Here is a 17,931-nt window from a genome sequence, read left to right as displayed (position 1 = left end):
CATTGCAAGTCTGGCGGTCAGATAAGCCGACCGATAGGCTTACAGTGAGGAGACCGCCACAGAGCTGGCGGTCTCCCTAAAAGCCCCATTATAAGGTTTCCACTGGTCTGACTGGCAGAAAGCAAGGTTTCCACCACTCAGCCCAATGTAAACTGTGCGGCGGCATTGGTTTCTGCTCCACATGGCGCCGAGGCCAATGCCATCGCACAGGGGAGCCCCAAAGCAGACTGCGCATTCTAATGCTGGGCAGAGGGTCCCCTGCACTGCCTCAAATATTTTGTCGGAATCTTTTTGAATCCAGAGGCATTGCTATATTCTTGTTAAATATCTAATGCTTCTTTTTAAGAGATGACTGGGTCCAAAAGGGTCACCTTATGTGGGACAGGTATGCCAAGTTTTGTGGCCCTGGAACTATACCTGGCTGATGTGCCTTTAAGGGTGAAACCATTCCAGCGGTTGCATGTGTTCCAGTTCAGGAATGGGTTGACCTGGCAGTTTGGCAGTTCCCAAAGGAACAGGGTCAAGACTGATTTGTATATGGCTAAGTTCAAACTGGCATAGTTCGTAAAATAATGGACTGGGTGTGGTCTCGAGTAATTACCAGTGGCTGAGATGAATTCTGAGGTGAGGTTCTTTATCATATCCCTATCCTTCAGAAGAGATTTGTAAGATCTTGAGTTTAACTTTTGGTTACTTGCAATCCCAAGTTTTAATTCCCAGGTGTGTTTAGCAGATTGGCAATCAGCTCTAGGTCAATAGCTCTAATAGAGCCCAAAATAAACTGAGACCACCAGACCATATCCATCCTCGAATAGGGTTTGCAAACATAAGGAAAGTAAGTTCACTCTGTGGTTTTGAATGTGTTTCTCTCCAAGTATCTTGGAGGCCCTGCTCTTGAAATTTACCTCTTAATGTTTGGACATCACTTCTTATAGGTACCATTTTTGTGGGTACCTGTCTAGCACTGCACCTGGGACCAAAGTGAAATCTCCCAAACATATTAGTTACCTTGGATCCCATCCTTTCAACTTGTCAAATACAGAGAACAAGAATGTTTCCTGGCCAGCATTCAGATCATACATAATGAGCAAGGCAATGTCTTTTCCATCTAAATTTCCTTCCAAATATGCAAACCAGAGTAAGGCAGATTTGTGTAACCTTACTCAGAACTGGAGGTCCTTATGTAAAGCCATCAGAAACCCACCCTCTGTCTCTTCAGTTGCATAATATTGAGATGAATATGCCTTAACAAGCAGGATATTTTTTTTAATGTATCTATTTTTTTAAAACGTTTATTGTGCCTTGGTACTCCCCGTATATTTCCCTCCAATAAATGTGTAAGCATTGCAAGATAAAAGCTTCATTGATATAATGGTAGTGAATGTGGCAGAATGGAGCTTCATTATGATTTGTCAGCAAATTCCCCAGGTCATGATGGTTATTGTTAGAAATGGGGTCTCTAGTTGGCAGAGGTATACACCCTTGTCCAAGTAGGGACCACAGTCCTAGTCAGGGTAAGTCACACACAATCAAAATTATCCTTTGCCCACCCTCTGGTAACTTGGCACTGAGCAGTCAGGCTTAACTTAGAAGGCAATGTGTAAAGTATTTGTGCAAAAAAAAAAAAAATACAGTAACACAGTGAAAACACCACAAAGACACAGCACAGTTAAAAAAAAAAAAAAAAAAAAAAAAGAGAGACTATTTTATCTGAATAGGGTGGAATATTGACCTGCAGCTTCCAAGCTGCTGAGCCTAGCCCTCATAGTTCAGCGTATTTACTTTTAAATGTAGCTTGTTCTCTTTGGTGAACATGATTTCTCCCACCACTCCTTTGGTCTCCATCTCAGTCCCGGTGTCTCCTGAGTTGCTAAAGATCTAGCTTCCTCTGTTCCCCCATGAACCTTCTGGTTCTCCTCAGCAGTTTATATCAAATGAGATTTAGAGTTCTGGTGAAATTACAAAGTAAATTGGTATGTTAATCTGTATCAAACTTACCTACACCACAGATCTACGATGACGGGTACCACTGCTGTCCTTTCTCAAGTGCTCTGCAAGAGATCTTGAAATAAAGATATGGAATGCCTTTCATCTTATGATATCTTGGTTTTTCTGATGATCCTGTCCTTAAGTTATGAGGACTCCAGTCATGCCAAGATGTCTCTTTACTGGCCATCTGGTGCTGCTCCGGGGGACGGGAGGGACTCTCCTACTCGGTCAGCCCTGACAATTGGGATTGCAAAATCCTGGTTCCATTGTTCTTTCAGTCCTTCCTCTAGATAGGCTTGAGATATTTGGGAATTTTCCTCCTGTTTGCTCAAGGCAGCTATGTCATCTTTGTTACTGGCCACTCACACCCCAATGGCTTGGATATCTTTATTCGTTTTGGCTAGAGCTGCATCCAGTTCAGATTTCAGTGTTTGGTGCTGTGCTGTGCGGTGCGGTAACCAAGTTGGATATTTTGTGATGAAGCTCAGATAGACTCACCTGAAGATCTTAGTTAAGAGAGGGAGGAGTTCAGCTTTTTCTTAGCCACAGTCATTCTAGGTGGCTTGTAGAGCTGGCCCATCCCCTCCCTGTGCTTCTTAGTGTGTTCCTCCAACAGCCCTTAAGGTCCTTCTGCGTGATGTTTGCTTTTGGCATCTAGATTCTTCCAACGCAGAGTCCTTTAACCCCTGTAGTGAGAAATTAGGTGTCTCTAGGTTGGTGCTCTGAAGCATGCTGCTGTACAAAGTTTGGTATAGTGGTAACGGTGCTAATCCCAAGCAGTTTCCTCATTGAAATGTTCAGCGGGTGTATGAGATCTCCAGTCTACGTTCCATGGGTAGCAGCCATGCGCAAGACTGGAAAGTGACCTAAGGATAACAGAAGCCTCAGAAAATAAGAAAACGTTCCAGTTATAGCCATAGTCCACCTTTAAAATTAGCATTCAACCTCACAGCAGGGGTGTGGAATCCCTATTGCCCTTCTCCCAGGACATATTGTTTGGGGTCAAGGGCAACAAGTTTTCATGTTTATTTTGTCCTTGGGACAAGTAGGTCCAACCTGCTACAGCACAAACCCTTTGGCTGTCAGTTTACAGAGATGGAAACTGTCTGCATTTGAGGTAATGTGTGTGTCCATATGTTATGCTGTTAGAACTTGTATTTATGGTTCATTAATAAAAAGCCTTCATTATTAGGGTGAGTGCTGTAAATCAACATTTTAGGGTCACACTGCACTACTGACAGTGGTTCGAGTAAAAAATAAAAAGTGTACACGTATGAAAAGTTTAACAATATGAGGCTAAGTATAATGCTCCCAGAATACTCTCTGGTTAGATGTAAATGTTTTCAGATGCTTGTAAGCAAGAATTAAGATTCGTTGCTTTCAAAATAAAATATTGAGAAAAAAATGCAAGTAGGAAAAAACTCTTCTACTATGACATTTTAGGTGCTATTTTTTTTTAAGCGTCTTTTTGTAAAATGTGTTGATGTGTGTTAGTATTTCCAAAAAATATTCCTAATGAAAAATCAGTGTAACCGTTTTCAGTAAGATTATGGGAAGGATGAAAATAAACTAGCACTGGCAAAGCCAACCGAGGTGACGTTTTTTGTGAGTCTTTTAGTTTCATCAATGATTGTCTCGTTTTTACATGGCTTTTGTAACAGTTTATTGTTGAGGGAGCTGCCAGGTTCTCACCATTTGGAACAAATACTGGCAAAAAGAAAAAAAGTTTTGGTCTCAAAAAGTACACATTGCAACCAGTGGCGTAACAAAGGCCCCACAGCCCCCCTCAAGAGGTCCCCGTCAGCACAGCAACTGTCTGGAATGAGTCTGGAGGGTGGGGGGGACTCCTTGTTCTTTGCAGGGAGGCCCTCCTGTTTTCGTTACGCCACTGGTTGCCACAGTAGTTTCTGGCACTGAATAAAACTACTATGTGTGCCAATATACTCCTTGTGGAGGAGCCGAATGCAATCACTCACAGTAAAGCCAAATGATAGAGAGAGAAATAGAAGTTTAATAGAAACAAAGTGTCTTTAACGCCAGACCTCATTAGGGATTCAGTTCTTAAAGAAAGTCACAGAAGTGCACCCATGGTATATGTCTTTGAATTTGTGGCTTTCATGAATTCACAAGAACTTACAGAAGTAGAGCAGTAAATGGTACTCCTTGAAAATATTTGTGAACTGTATTTTAGCACTGACAAATGTGCATGTGTAGATTTGCTCATGTGAAAAACTATTGAGCGTTTACAAGTTCACTTTCCCTCCAACCACTGTCTTCTCAACCTTGGCAGAGCTTCTACTTCTGCCATTGTGATTAGTACATTTCTAGCCTTTCACATTATGGAAAAAGATCAGAAAAGAGCTGGTGAAAATCCTTAAAACATGCAATTTAGTAGGTTTGCAGACTCAAAGGCATTCCAGCCCTGAAACTATTGCTTTCTGCTTCCGGCAGCCCTAGTTTGTTGATCTTTGGAAAGATGGTAAAATACGGAAATTGCTATAGTAGGGATTGAAATTACAAATATTGAAGCCCTGCTATAGTAGTAGCCCTGGGATAAGCAGAGAGGCTATTATCAGAGCTCTTACATAATGAGATTGCTGCCATACTTTGTCGCCACACTACATGGCACCAAAGGGACAAGTAGATTTTGTTTTACAGGACAAGTAGATTTAAGAAGCAACATGTCCCTAGGACAAATAAATATTATATTAAATTCCACACCTCTGTCACAAGATGCCTGGCCGCCTCCTCCCTTCCAGCGCACCAACCCAAGTGCTCCATGCCCCACCCTGCCCCCATGATCCAGTGCAGTCCTTGTTCTCACTCCCTATGCAGTGAGACAGAACTGATGAATGTCAGATAAAATTGAATTGAAAAGATGTTTAAAGACATTCTTGAGCAGATAATTATGAAGATTGTCTCATGTTTTAATGACTTTCATTCAAAAATGGAAATGTAACTCATTAAATCATGGATAGTCTTATGTTCTAATAATTGTAATTTTACATTGTAGTTATCAGTTACATTAAAGTTTTTTTTTTTTTTTTATTTCTAAACAGTAACTTCATATTAAACACAGTCTTTACTCTTGGAGAGTCTGCCTTCTGTCAGAGGTTTCTTTTTGAAACCTGGGATCTTTCTACGTTATTGTTCAATAGGCATATTGGTACCATACATTTTCATCCACTCTTCTCATCCAACAGGCATTTTCTTCTTTGGATTTTCAGACTTTCTAGCCACATGTATTCAGGCAAGGAGAATCTGAAATGTGTGTGTTTTGTATGAGGGTTTTCCTTTCTACCTAAACTGCACCCTTGGTTCTCCGCTATCATTTCTGTTCATAACTCCAAGTTAAAATTACCCCTTCTGAAAAGAACCAGAAAAGGGCACTCTTTGGAATAGTTTGTCCTCTATACCACTTTTCTGTAGCTACAATGACTGTCGGATTATTGCCTACCCCATAAGGTCAAAAGCATTTTCTGCTGTCTGGCAAAAATCGATCTCTTGTTTTGGAAGTTTGCAATACTGGTTTGCGACTGCCTCACATTCATTCTTTAAAGATTTCTTTTGACTACAAAGTTCATAATGGCTGTTGTGTGATCTAGTATAAACTTCCGTAACCTTCCCTCCCTAAATTCGCCTTATTCCCAAGGTTGAAATAAGAATAAAAATTATACATTACTGAGTTGATTTTCTTTTCTTTTCTTTTTTTGTTTTCTAATTTTAGATGTAATCTAATTTAGCTAACACTGGTCAATTCACCTACATCCCTGAGGCTGGTGGACCAGTAAAGGTGAGGTGTAAGAGCGTTGGTGTTTAGGCAACCATAGAGCCACAACCATGAAAAACAAAACTAACCCCCTGATACACCGAAATCCCCATGCAGTATCACTTAGCACTTAGCAGTATACAGCTTATCATGCCCTCCTTACTAGTCATTGTTGTCATTCGACGCACATCCATCTCTTTTTTTCCCCTTCTTTCAGTTAGTCTGAGGACCCTAAGATAAAGGGGACAAATAAGATCTCAGACGCGAGGAAGTCTAAGCAGGGCCTCCATCGTTATGAAAACTTTATTTTTGGTCAATCAATTGAAATGTTCCTCATGTCTAGCAGTTCCCAGATCATATATAGCCATTGCCCATAGTTTGGTTTAAGTGTGATTCCCTCAGGCACTCAGTACTTGCTTGGCTGATCCCAGTAGTTGTCATCAGCTTGTCGCAGCTTGTCATCAGCTTGTCGCAGTTAGAATGTAGAGGGTGAGACTGTCATCCACCCACTGGATCACATATGCAAGGTATCTCAATATACGTCTGCTAAATATTCTGTCGTTCAGCATCTCATCACAGTTTTTAGTAAGATTGGGCCCGTGCAAAAGTGAGTGTAGTAATAACACAGTTTACCCACATTCCCTCAACATTTGCCAGCTTTTTTGGCATTCCAAGAATGTATCGATTCCAACGTTTAGTAGAAATACAATGCTCTTTTAATGAGTCTCTTTAGTGGAGGTAGGTAGGGGTGCTGTTGGCGCTCTGTGCATTTGTTTTTATGTGATGAGACTTCCAGTCCTAATCTCCTAGAGGCTTGACCAGTTCCTTTTCCCTTCTCAGATGGTCCTGCTGTCTTCCCCATCTTCGGCCCATGTATCAGGAATTGGTAACATTCTGAGAGGGTATGGTTGTCCCCCTGATTTAGATATTGGTTGATGTGTTACTCCGTCACAACAGTGATCGATACATCGTCTGATGAAATCTAAATCACGTCATTTCCTATGGGATTTAGATTTGTGGTGGCCAGGATATCAGTCACTGTTGTGACCGAGTAACTAGTCCACCAATATCTAAATCAGGCCCTTAGTTAGAAGTCTTCCATCCAGTGGCAGTAGTGGGCTGGTAGTCATCTGTTTGACGTCCAGGTTGGAGAGTCAATGTTTAATTAGCTAAATATGACATTGTTCCCCTTCTGGCAGTCCATAGTGGAGAAGTGTGGCTCAATGGTTAGAGCGGCAGACCCTGAAGCAGAGATCTGGCTCAAGACCAGGGTTCAAGTCCCGCTTCGGCAGGTCTTGGGCTCAATTCCCCTTGACCAGATAATTCTCGCCTCGGTGCCTAATCTAATTCATGGGTCCCACTCTGCAACTCTGGGCAATAGCTTGCTTAATCTCCACAACGGCCCCAACAGCGCTTGGATGCCTGGCTTCACCCTGGGGGTGCTCAGGAGTGGGCGCCTCACAGGGAAAAGCCAGGAGGGGTTCCATAGCGGTATGAGTACAGCGCCTTGAGACCCTAACGGGTGAGTAGTGCGCTATACAAGTGCTAATTTACATTTACATAGTCTGTCTTTAATTGTTCAAAGGATGCAGTCCCTTCTGGGTTGAACAAGTGCCAAATTATTTTGCACCCTGCTTCTCACTGGGTAGAGGACTCTTCCTCCCGAAGGCCCAAGGTGAACATTGGGTTACCAGATATGGGTGTAAGTGTTGAGAGCACAGTGGCCAATTCTCTCACCCTGCTACATTTGCACTTGTGATTGAGGCGGATTCAAGACCCATGGGGGGTGCTTTTTCGGGATCCACAGAGGTTTCCTGCAACAGACTGATCCATTAAGGGCCAGTGCTTCTCACTGTCCTGATGGTGCACGTGTTGCAGTTTTAAAGCATTGATATGGGGGATGCTTATCCCACCATCACTGATTGGTTGGTATGCTTAATTGACCGCAATTCTGGGGTGTTTTCGTGGCCCAGATGAAGTTACAATACTGGTTTGCAGACAGCCTCACTTTTAGTCTTCAAAGATTTCTGTTGCCTACTCTGCAGAGTTCATAATGGCTGTTGTGTGGTCCAGTCTAAACTTCCGTAACCACCTCAATATGCTCTGTTTATTCCCAAGGTCCAAACCCGAAATAAAAAGGATACATATTGATTCATCTTTATATATATATATATATATATATATATATATATATATATATATATATATATAATATTAGCAAACGCTCAAAGGGTCAAATTACCAGGTGAGTCAAGCTTCCCACCAGGCGTGTCCTTGCTCCACTTTATTTAAAACTAATGTGGCTTATTTTCTAATTTTGCTACTTAATCTATTTTGTATTGGATGCATGCCAAGAAGACTATTATTACCAATGTACTTATCTTGTGTCACTTTGCTATAGCTTCGAAGAAAATTGACAAGGCAAGAAGTTCCACATTTAACATGGTTGTTCATATACCTTTTGGTAGGCTGTCCCCTCTCCTGATGAGCACAAAAGTACTATATTTGCAAGTAGTGTGCGATCATTCAGTCAGATAAGGGCAGTGATTGTAAAAGGCAAAAGAACGAGATGAATGGTGGTACCAGGATCACACCAGTTTTAGTTGAGAATGTTGTACATATTTATTTAGTACTCCATAGCAGAGAAGCCAATGTTGGAATCATGGAATCAGTAATGTCTAAACATCTGTCTTTAATTTAAATGATGACAATGTAAATTTGAAAAATGTTTTGTTGTACGAGAAAGTCCGGCATACTGTAATGATCAACTGGGTAAAAAAGCCATAAAAAATTATTACATCAGATGTAATCTTTGTAGGAACTGGTGTTTTGTTGTTTGGCTTATGATTGTAGTACTACAGTCTAAACTAGATTTATTTTTTCAAAAACAATTTAGGGAACCCTCAAAGGCTTTGATCAGACCATTAATTTGATCTTGGACGAGAGTCATGAGCGTGTGTTTAGCTCATCGCAAGGAGTGGAACAAGTTGTTTTAGGATTATACATAGTTCGAGGAGACAATGTGTAAGTATGTTATTTTAAATAGAGTACCTTCAAAAGTTTTCCAAATATGAAAAAAATAATTTCCATTGTTATGTTGAATGATTCTAGGATTCAAGATGTCCCCGTATTAATCAGTAACACCCTTGCTAGAACTTGCTTATGTTATTTTCACATCGCTTAGCTGGCAATAACACAGATGACCATACAGTTCTACTCTTCCTTACACAGTCTGACTACACCCGGTTTACTTTATTTTCCTTATGACTCTGCAAGCTGGTAACCCCACCTCCATCTCTAAGCCTGTCTTATTTGATAATTATGTTAATCCTTTGGCTTCACTCGTATGCAAGATTTTACAACAATATAAACAAGATAGTCTGCATTAATGGAATGGACACCATGTGTGCAGCTGATCTTTTGAAATTCTTAAACGTGACTCACTGAGACGCATAGACTAGAGGCACGTATAAGGAATGGCTATCCCCAAATAATGCACATAGCACGTGTTAATGGATTACATCACTCGTGAACCAGTGGGGGTTATCACACACAATTGTCAAGCTACCCTTGCCTACTGATCATTTACCACAGCTGTGGACTGCACGTAATGTTCCATGTCAGACACATTACTCAAATCCCTTCCAATAGTAAGATGAATGCACCTCCACTCTTCTCTAGATCAGGCCTCTCCAACAAGTAGCTCATGAGCTACTGGTAGCTCTCCACCTACCTACAAGTAGCTCTCCTATGTGCAGCCTATTCAAATAACCTAGAAGCTTATGCTTGGTTGAATTAGTATATGCTGCCAGAATTTAAAAGCATGTATTGGACAAGAAAATGTGTGTATTTCCTGAACTCATAAGCTGATGTTTGGCAAGTAATGGTTGAATTTCCAAAATAGATTTAAAGCTGAGATTTGAGTGATGAAATACAAACAGTGTTGTGGTGACTATCACTAGTATTATTAACTTGGTGCTAGGGGCATTACAGCTATGGATGTTACATATTAATCATGTACAGGCATTCCACATTGACAAAGCATTTTCCCATTACTGCTGGCACCTGTGCCTGATGCACTGAAGTGATCACTGCTGTTAATCTTTACATATGGTGGCCACTAATGTAATCTTGTCTGATTTATTAACTATTACATCTCAAAAATATTACTAGCTCTGGAGGATTTTCATTGAACATACGTAGCTCTTATTACAGAAAAAGTTGGAGCCCCCTTATCTAGATGCTTGCTGCATTTTGTCAAGAAGGGCCATTTGTGTAAACCTACAGCAATTATCTCCTTTATCAATTTGCAGGTTACGAGGAATAATCTTTTCCCATGAATATCCACTGGACAGTTAGAAATAGGTAGCACTCCCATCTCTTGTTTTTAAATGTACCACAACAGGAGGACATCTGGGACCTATTTCTTGCATTGACAGGTTAATCCTATTTCATCTTAATGGGGTAAAATCTGTTTTATATAACTGTAAAACGGCATGCAGGGGTTACTTGGCCCACATTGTGACAACTGGGGTCATTTCATTCTGATATGCAAGGTCTCCCTACTATTGGACCCAAAGAGGCACCCCTGTAACCCTATTTAGCACTCAGATGTCAGGATCTCCATTGTGGTGCTAGTGATTTTTAACTTTGAATAGAGAAATAGCAATTTCATTTACACACAGTTCAATACTACACATAAAAGTACAAAAGGCCAAGCTGCTACCAATGTTACAATGCTAGAGATTTCAACAAATGGGAGGTGACCCCTTTGTTCAGCAGGGCACTGGCATCCATCTTTATATTGGAGATGTACATGGGAGAGCACAACATGGCCACCTTTAGTGAACTCTGGCCTGAGCCAGGCTGTAATGTCTGAACACTTCCACTTTTAGGGAGCCCCTTAACACGTCAGGGCTGCAGTGACCGTTGGTGCTCAATAATAAGCAATGTAAGGTATCTAGGAGAGTGCTCCACCTGTCCTGCCATCAACAGCCTACTGTGCTTCACAATTCCTGTCTACCCACTACATAGAGAAGACAAGGGGAGCCTGCAGCTGGTAGTGTGGGGCATTATCAGCAAAGGCCTGAGCAGAAGGAGAGGCACCCATTAAAGCTTTGGGGGAAGAGGGGGCTGCTGGTGGCTCCGCCTCGTAGGTCTGAGCTGGTAAGCCACCCCTTCCTCCCTCCTGCTCCTATCTGCATCAATGCTCCCAGGACGCCACCATCAGGAGACCTACCTGTCAATGAAAGGAAACCAGCTGGATTACTTGCACCCTCAGGGACCACCAACACCCTTCAGCTGCCTGCTCCATATCTGCCAGTCCCGGGAGAGCTCCTCGAGAACCAGGGCTCTTTAGCTGTAGACAGCAGAGATCATGGATTGGAGAGGGAGCGTACATACTGTCCCTCATCACTATCTAAAGGAGGTACAGTTATTTTCTATATAAAGGCGGCCATCTAGTGGTGCTTAAGGAGGACTGCACACACTCGCTGCTTTCCCTTTATCTTCTCATACTTTCTCACACTATCGTCACCTGAACTTTGCCTTTTAACCTGCTGAGTCTGTGGTTCAACGCCCATATACATGTGGAAGAGCACGGTGCCTCGCCAGCTTTCAAGTACTGACCAGAAGCAAGAAAAAACCCAATGAGGCATCTTCAGACACTACTATGGCCTTGATAACCTTGGACATTCTTGTGGCCAAACTCCCAGATATCAAGTCCACAATTAATATAGTGGAATCCTCATTGATGGAGAAAATACTAGAATTGAAGTCCATGCACGCGCAGTGATTGCAGCTCAAAGTTTAACTTAGTAACTCCAAAAAGAGTATCCAGGATCTAGAACACATAAGTTTAATGAAACACCTGACTGGAGTGCAAACATCTGACACCTGGAGAGGAAGGTCGCTGACCATGGAGAACAGAGATCGGAGGCACAATATCTGCATATATTTCCAGAGGTAGAAGAGGAGGGCAACTTGATGGACTTTTTTAGCCTATGTTTTGTTCCCCAACTTTTTAGGTTATCCTCACTCTAGCAGTAGTATTCTAGCTCTTGCACATACTTTGCTCTCAGAGAATTGCTAACACAAACTCGCTGTGCCCCATAATCATATGCCTCCTCCGTCACCAAAAGGTATGGCTCACCCTTCAATGTTCTAATAACATGGTCCATACATGTACAAGGTTCCCAGATATATCCTTGATGCTTATTTGTTCGACAAGACTAGCCTGTTGTGTAAGAAATTTCATTCCAACATCATATTTCACAGTGTTTATGACCAGGGCTCACTCTGTCTGGTCCTTCAATATAAACAGCCTCACTAACTTTGTGTACATAAAAACCTTCTTTCTTACTGCAAATTCAAGAAAACTGATACAGCTATACTCCAGGAGACTCGCTTTCAGAAATGGACAAGTTAAAGCACGATTGAGTGGGTAAAGTCATAGCTGTCTCAGATTCCACTGCTCAGGCCACTGTACGTTTAATGTACTCTTAACAGTTGTAGATCCAAAGGAGTTGGTATCGTGCCAGAAGGTGAATGTTTTTGTCAAAATATCACTCCACTGACTCATCCTAGACATTGATTCTGTCTACTCCTTCTAAAGCTGGCAAAGCTGCAGTTGTTTCTTAATAGAGTCCGCACAGAGCTTGGTGAAGTCCACTTGCCAATTGGCGGGGCTGGAACCTATCCCCTGATCAGGTACTAGACCGATATACCAGATTTCTGGAATGGAGCTGACAGAAGACTGTTAAAGGACTTAATCTTGGATCACTCTTTAGTTGATCCTTGGCGACTTACCCAACAGACGGAGAATACACATTTTTACCTTACCCATATGTTGCCAAATCCAGAATAGACTTCATTTTAACAATTTTTTTCTATGTTCTTTCCTGAGTTGCTTCCTTTTTCAGTCTGGGCCTCTGGTATCAGTGATCACTTTGCAACTGAACTTGCTGACTCCTAAGAACAGAACCTGGAAAAAAACAACAACTAGCAATTCAAACACCTTTGGTAGTAAAAAAAAACATATAATGTCAAAGACTATCTTGATTTTAAATCAGGTTCAGTCTCGTCAGCAGAAACCCTTTGGGCGGCTGGAAAATCCTACAAGTGAGACCTATTGATGAAGGGCTCTTGTGAAGGGTGTAAAAGATGACAGGAAAAGATCACCAAGTTAAATGCAGAAATATCTTGACTGTATACACCCTCCAGATCTAATTCCTTAGATACACACTCACATTTCTTGACTCAAAAGGAATATGAATTTAACCTACAGCTTACACATCCAGCAGAGAGGTTTCTATAGTGTCTCAAAGAGCGTCACAATGAGCATGGATTAAAAGTTGGGAGGCTCCTGGATCTTCAGTTGAAACAAAGAGAATCTTAAGTCTTACTCTATTTACTTGCCTTTACAGTATCACCACAGCCTTCTCCAGTTATTTCTCCATATCAGGGGACTCCAACCTCTTCTACGGTGAGAGCTACTTCTGATCTGTGAAAATCATTGTGAGCTACGTAAGGCCAAGCCATTTGCGCAAAGTTATCAGACAACCCCACACCCAGTTTCATTGAATTTAAGCCTAGTGTCCATAGAGCCAAAGACTATGGTTTGAACAGAATACTTTGACTAGGAGCATTATGACAGGGCTGCCATGTGCGTCAGTGACTGCATGGTTTCTGTGTGCGTATGAATGGGATATATGTGTATGAGTGAATGAGAGCCCTTGACATATGTACTTTTGGCACAGGACATACCTTTCACCATATGTGGCATTCTTATATGTATATCACAACCATTCTTTTAATGGGAGAAATATAAAGTGCAGAAAAATGTTATGCAAAGCATGTTCCTAATATGGAACATTTTTCTGGGCCTTAAATTTCTCCCACTTAAAAAAAATGTATTTTTTTATTTTTATTTATAAATATAACACCGTGTCGACCAGCCACTGGGAACAAGATGCCAGCTGTGTGTAAATGCACCATTTAGAAATGGGAGAAAATAAAACTGAAGAGTTAACTTTATATTTATATGGATTCCATTAAACTTTAAATGTTCTCCAATTTCAAAGTGTCACATTTACAAACAGCATGCATCTTGCACCCATTGGCCTTTAGACATGTGGCATATTTATAACAGAAAAATAGTTATTTGTCTAAATAGGATGAATTTAAAGTGAAGAAACATGCTTCATAAAATATTAAGACACAATTAACTTAATTGAAAGTGGAGAAAAACATTGACTCTGTGTTTCATAGAAATACATTTATTCATTTTAGATTTTCCCATTTGAAAAAATGACAGTTTTCTGTTGTAAATATGGCACAGTGTCTGCTGGTCACTGGGAGCAAGAGACCTGCTGCTTGTAAATGCAGCACTTTGAAATCAGATACAATTAAAGTGAAGAGTTAACCTAATCATTAAGTGAACTCTTCATTTTAAATTGTATCCCATTTCAAAGCTTTCAAAAACCTCACTTTGTTGTTGTGAGTCAAAGTTCAGTTGACAAAGACTTTTATTTAAGATTTAAATATCTCAGTGCTTCAGTCTTTCACCTCCCTCTGTGCCCTGGGTCATAAATCGTACTGAACACTGCCTATTATCAGGCCCTGCTGTCTGCAGCCTGAACATAATAATGTAAAATAAACACAGCCTTCCCTTAACTTTAAAAGGAAAATGTGACCCTGTGTTTATTTAAAAATGAACTCAAGGCTGAGACCTACTCTGAAATCGTCTGTGAACTGTTGGTAGCTTGCGATTGGCTGGTTCGGGACACCTGCTCCACATGGCAGAAGCACCAAAAATGAACATGGGGAGAGCTCATTAATGGCTAAAACTCCCCTTTCACATCTATCACCGGACTTCCAGAAAAGAACTGGGTGCTCGTGTTTCGTTTCGGATTACCAAAATAAATAAAGCTCTTAAACTTATGCCCCTAAATAAAGCATCCGGACAAGATGGCTTTCCTATTTAATATTATAAAATTACTGCTAAGCACATAGTCCTGCTCTTGGGGAAGATATTTTGAGAAGCCAGACAAGAAGACTACCTCCGACAGGAATTCAATAGGGCATTCATATCCATTAACCCTAAACCTTGTAGAGACCCTTTGCATTGTGGAAACTACCAATCTCTCTGATCAGCTGTGACATGAACATTCTGACAAACGTGCTGGCTCAGCGCTTAAAAAAGGTTATCCAATTATTAGTGCACAAACCGCAAGTGGGGTTTGTACCAGGTGATCATCACACACCCACATGTGTATTCTTCTGTATTTGCTCTCGAAACCCTACAATGATGAAGACGAGAAGATGACCCTCTTCCTCGATGCAGAGAAGACATTTGGTTAAGTAGAATGGGGTTACCTCTTTTGACGGATTTCTAAAATGGGGATTGGTCCAAACTTTATACGAATGACACAGTGGTTATTGAGATCGCCAGCAGCTGTGGTCAACTTCAACAGCTTTCTGTCCCATAACATTGTATCGCTGGAAAGCTCAATACCTGTATTGATGCCTATCGACTCTCCCATCTCAGAGTTCTCAGGCTGTAAAACTGAATAAAAATGGTAGCTTGTCCATGCCAATTTCAAACTACCATAGGTGCCTACCATATGCATCCATTCTCCTGGTTGCCTGATAAAATGACTTTCTTGGGAGTATGATTGGCACAAACTTCTAAATGATGGATGATTGCAAATATGGCAACTCTAAATGACCAGCTGCAAAGAGAGTTTGCTAAGTGGAGTAAATTGCAAATATCGATGTGAGGTCATATTCAAACTATGAAAATGGTGGTGACCCGAGATATAAGTATGCTTTTAGTATGTACCAGTACACTGGTTTCTTTATCACAGCTGTGGTCAATAGAACTATTAAATGTTATGTATAGCAGGATAAGATACAGGGAAACTAGCCAAGTCTAAACTCTATTTGGCTATCTCCTCAGGTGGATTTAGACTCTCAAAAATAGAAACATATCACATGGCATAAGATCTTTCACAACTGGCGTACCATTTAGCTGAAGACTTGAAACACCCAGACTGGGTGTGTCGCGTGGGCTCTCATTATCCTAAATGAGACTACTGGATTTCTAGTTAACAGGGTCGTTCCGGTTGTGGGGGACTGAGTCTGACCCACTTCGAAGGACCTCTGTCACCTTCAATCCGGTTTTGCTCCGGCTAACTAGCAGTGCCTCATCTCTCCCAAGGGGGAGGGATGATTGGGCAGCTGAGCGCATGATATCTTTAGAACTTCTCAGGGAAGTCGTGGTCACTCAGGTCCCAACCAGCTCTCTCATTTACAGTATGATCTCATATATAAATGACATAGGCAGTTTAAGTTTTATATATTGTTTTTAATAAAACGACTGCATTTTAGATAATAAGGCATGAGCCGCAATAACCAGAACCATACAACACAGTAGGATTGAAATAGTCACGATGAGACTGAAACATAAAAACAACGCTATCAAGGTGTTAATAGATTCTATTCTCTCTCAGTATGTTATATTTCGAGCACAGCATGTTAAGCTACTAACTTGCCTTTTTCAGATTCCGTGGGAAGACATCAACCCTCATACCTGAGCAAAGGCCTGTGATCTGGTTCAGCATCTGCAACAAGGCAGTCGGCGTCTAGTTGTGGTTCCCTGGTCGGAATCTCCCTCTTCCTTGTATTAGGACAAGGAAGTGTTTTTATAACTAACATGTCAGTGTGATCACAAAATGTCCCTACGCAAGAATGTATTTAAAGACTAAACTCCTACCACGTCTATCGGCAATGTACCAGACTGTATCCTTGACTGGGGCCCAGAGTTAGCAAAAATGTGTTATTGAGAACTCCAGCGCTGAAGTAGGCTAAACAGTGTGATATCAAAAATAAAACAAGACCGTAGAACTGGCTATTTGAAAAATAACAGTACGAAGCTGAAATAAAATGCATTTAGAGCAAAGTGCACTGAGGCTCAATGCTGCAGGCAAAGGAATAAAATACATCCAGGGCAAAGTGCACAAAGGCCTAACGCCTGAAGCAAACGCGCAAAGGATACATAAACCCGACCACACTACAGGTGGTTATTGGAAATCAGCTACAACACTGGTCACAAGGATTGCAGATGCTCTGTTCACATCGCTTTCCAAAAGGGAGAGTTCACTGTATCCTATTGGGGTCCAGAGAGATTTGGACAACGGTCCATAGATCCTTTAATAGAATGGCTCCTTATATCTCCAAGCTCCTCTGTGGAATAACAAGGCTGTATGTCCCTCTGGACAACCACTATACTGGCAACACAAAGGAAAAAGAATCCATGCAACATGTCCTTCATGCTGGGGCTCTCAAATATTTTTCAGCTTGCCTTGAATAATTTGATTTGCCTCTTTTAGCTTTTGCCTTATCAGCTGCTACACATAACCAGATCTCACCCAATTCAGATTCAACTCTCCATTCCTACTTGAAAAAATGGGGCAGCTATAAAAGGCTTGTCAGCAGATTTTTAAAAACTGCTGACTTGAAGAGCTATTTTCTAAACCCACAGCCTAAATACTTACAGAATAAGGGGCAACCCTGGATCCAAAAAACTTAGACCAATAAGGAATGGTTTGATCATCTTCCCACTCGCAACAAATGCCTAAAAGAAGCAAGACTGATGTTCAGTGTCTTTACGATAGGCATTGGTCACTGTATAAACTGTTCAAAGGTAACTTGATACCGACGTCTCGTTGTTGGCAACGTGGCACGATGAAAACAAAGATATTGCACATTATATGAATGCCCAGTGATTCTGGAACCAATGGTCAACCACTGTCAGTTTGCTCCTAATTCTTTCTATGGAGATTACACTACTCCTTGATATGGAGGGGTTGAAGAATCACTAGAAATGATGGCTAGATTTGTCTCTTTCTGTAGTGACGCTTTGTATTTTAAGACCCTGGTGATCCACTCTACCCCTGATGTGTCAAGACTAGTCCGAAGCCATGAGGATAATACAAATGTATGTTACAATTTGCGACCTTTACTGTAGACTCTCCAGAATTCGCCCTTACAGTCTCGCCCTGCAGGTTATGTTGCCCCTGCACCTCTAATCATGACTACACCCGCCCCACACATGCCTAAACCCGTTGTTACATTACGGAAGAGTTTAACTATGATTGTAGAGGTGTATTATA

At 41.3% G+C, this 17,931-nt stretch overlaps 1 protein-coding gene across 1 annotated transcript in view; it reads left to right on the top strand.

Moving 5' to 3' along the window:
- The window catches only part of LSM8 (LSM8 homolog, U6 small nuclear RNA associated), a 56,784-nt gene that overhangs the window by 18,457 nt on the left and 20,396 nt on the right, over positions 1-17,931 (top strand). The window contains exon 3 of the mRNA XM_069228904.1: positions 8,655-8,782. Within this exon, the coding sequence (XP_069085005.1) occupies positions 8,655-8,782 (128 nt within the window). The remainder of the gene's footprint in view (positions 1-8,654; positions 8,783-17,931) is intronic.

The sequence above is a fragment of the Pleurodeles waltl genome, chromosome 4_1, assembly GCF_031143425.1.
Source record: "Pleurodeles waltl isolate 20211129_DDA chromosome 4_1, aPleWal1.hap1.20221129, whole genome shotgun sequence".
NCBI lineage: Eukaryota > Metazoa > Chordata > Amphibia > Caudata > Salamandridae > Pleurodeles > Pleurodeles waltl.
The sequence above is the reverse complement of the archived record's forward strand: the minus strand, read 5'-3'. Positions and strand labels throughout refer to the sequence as shown.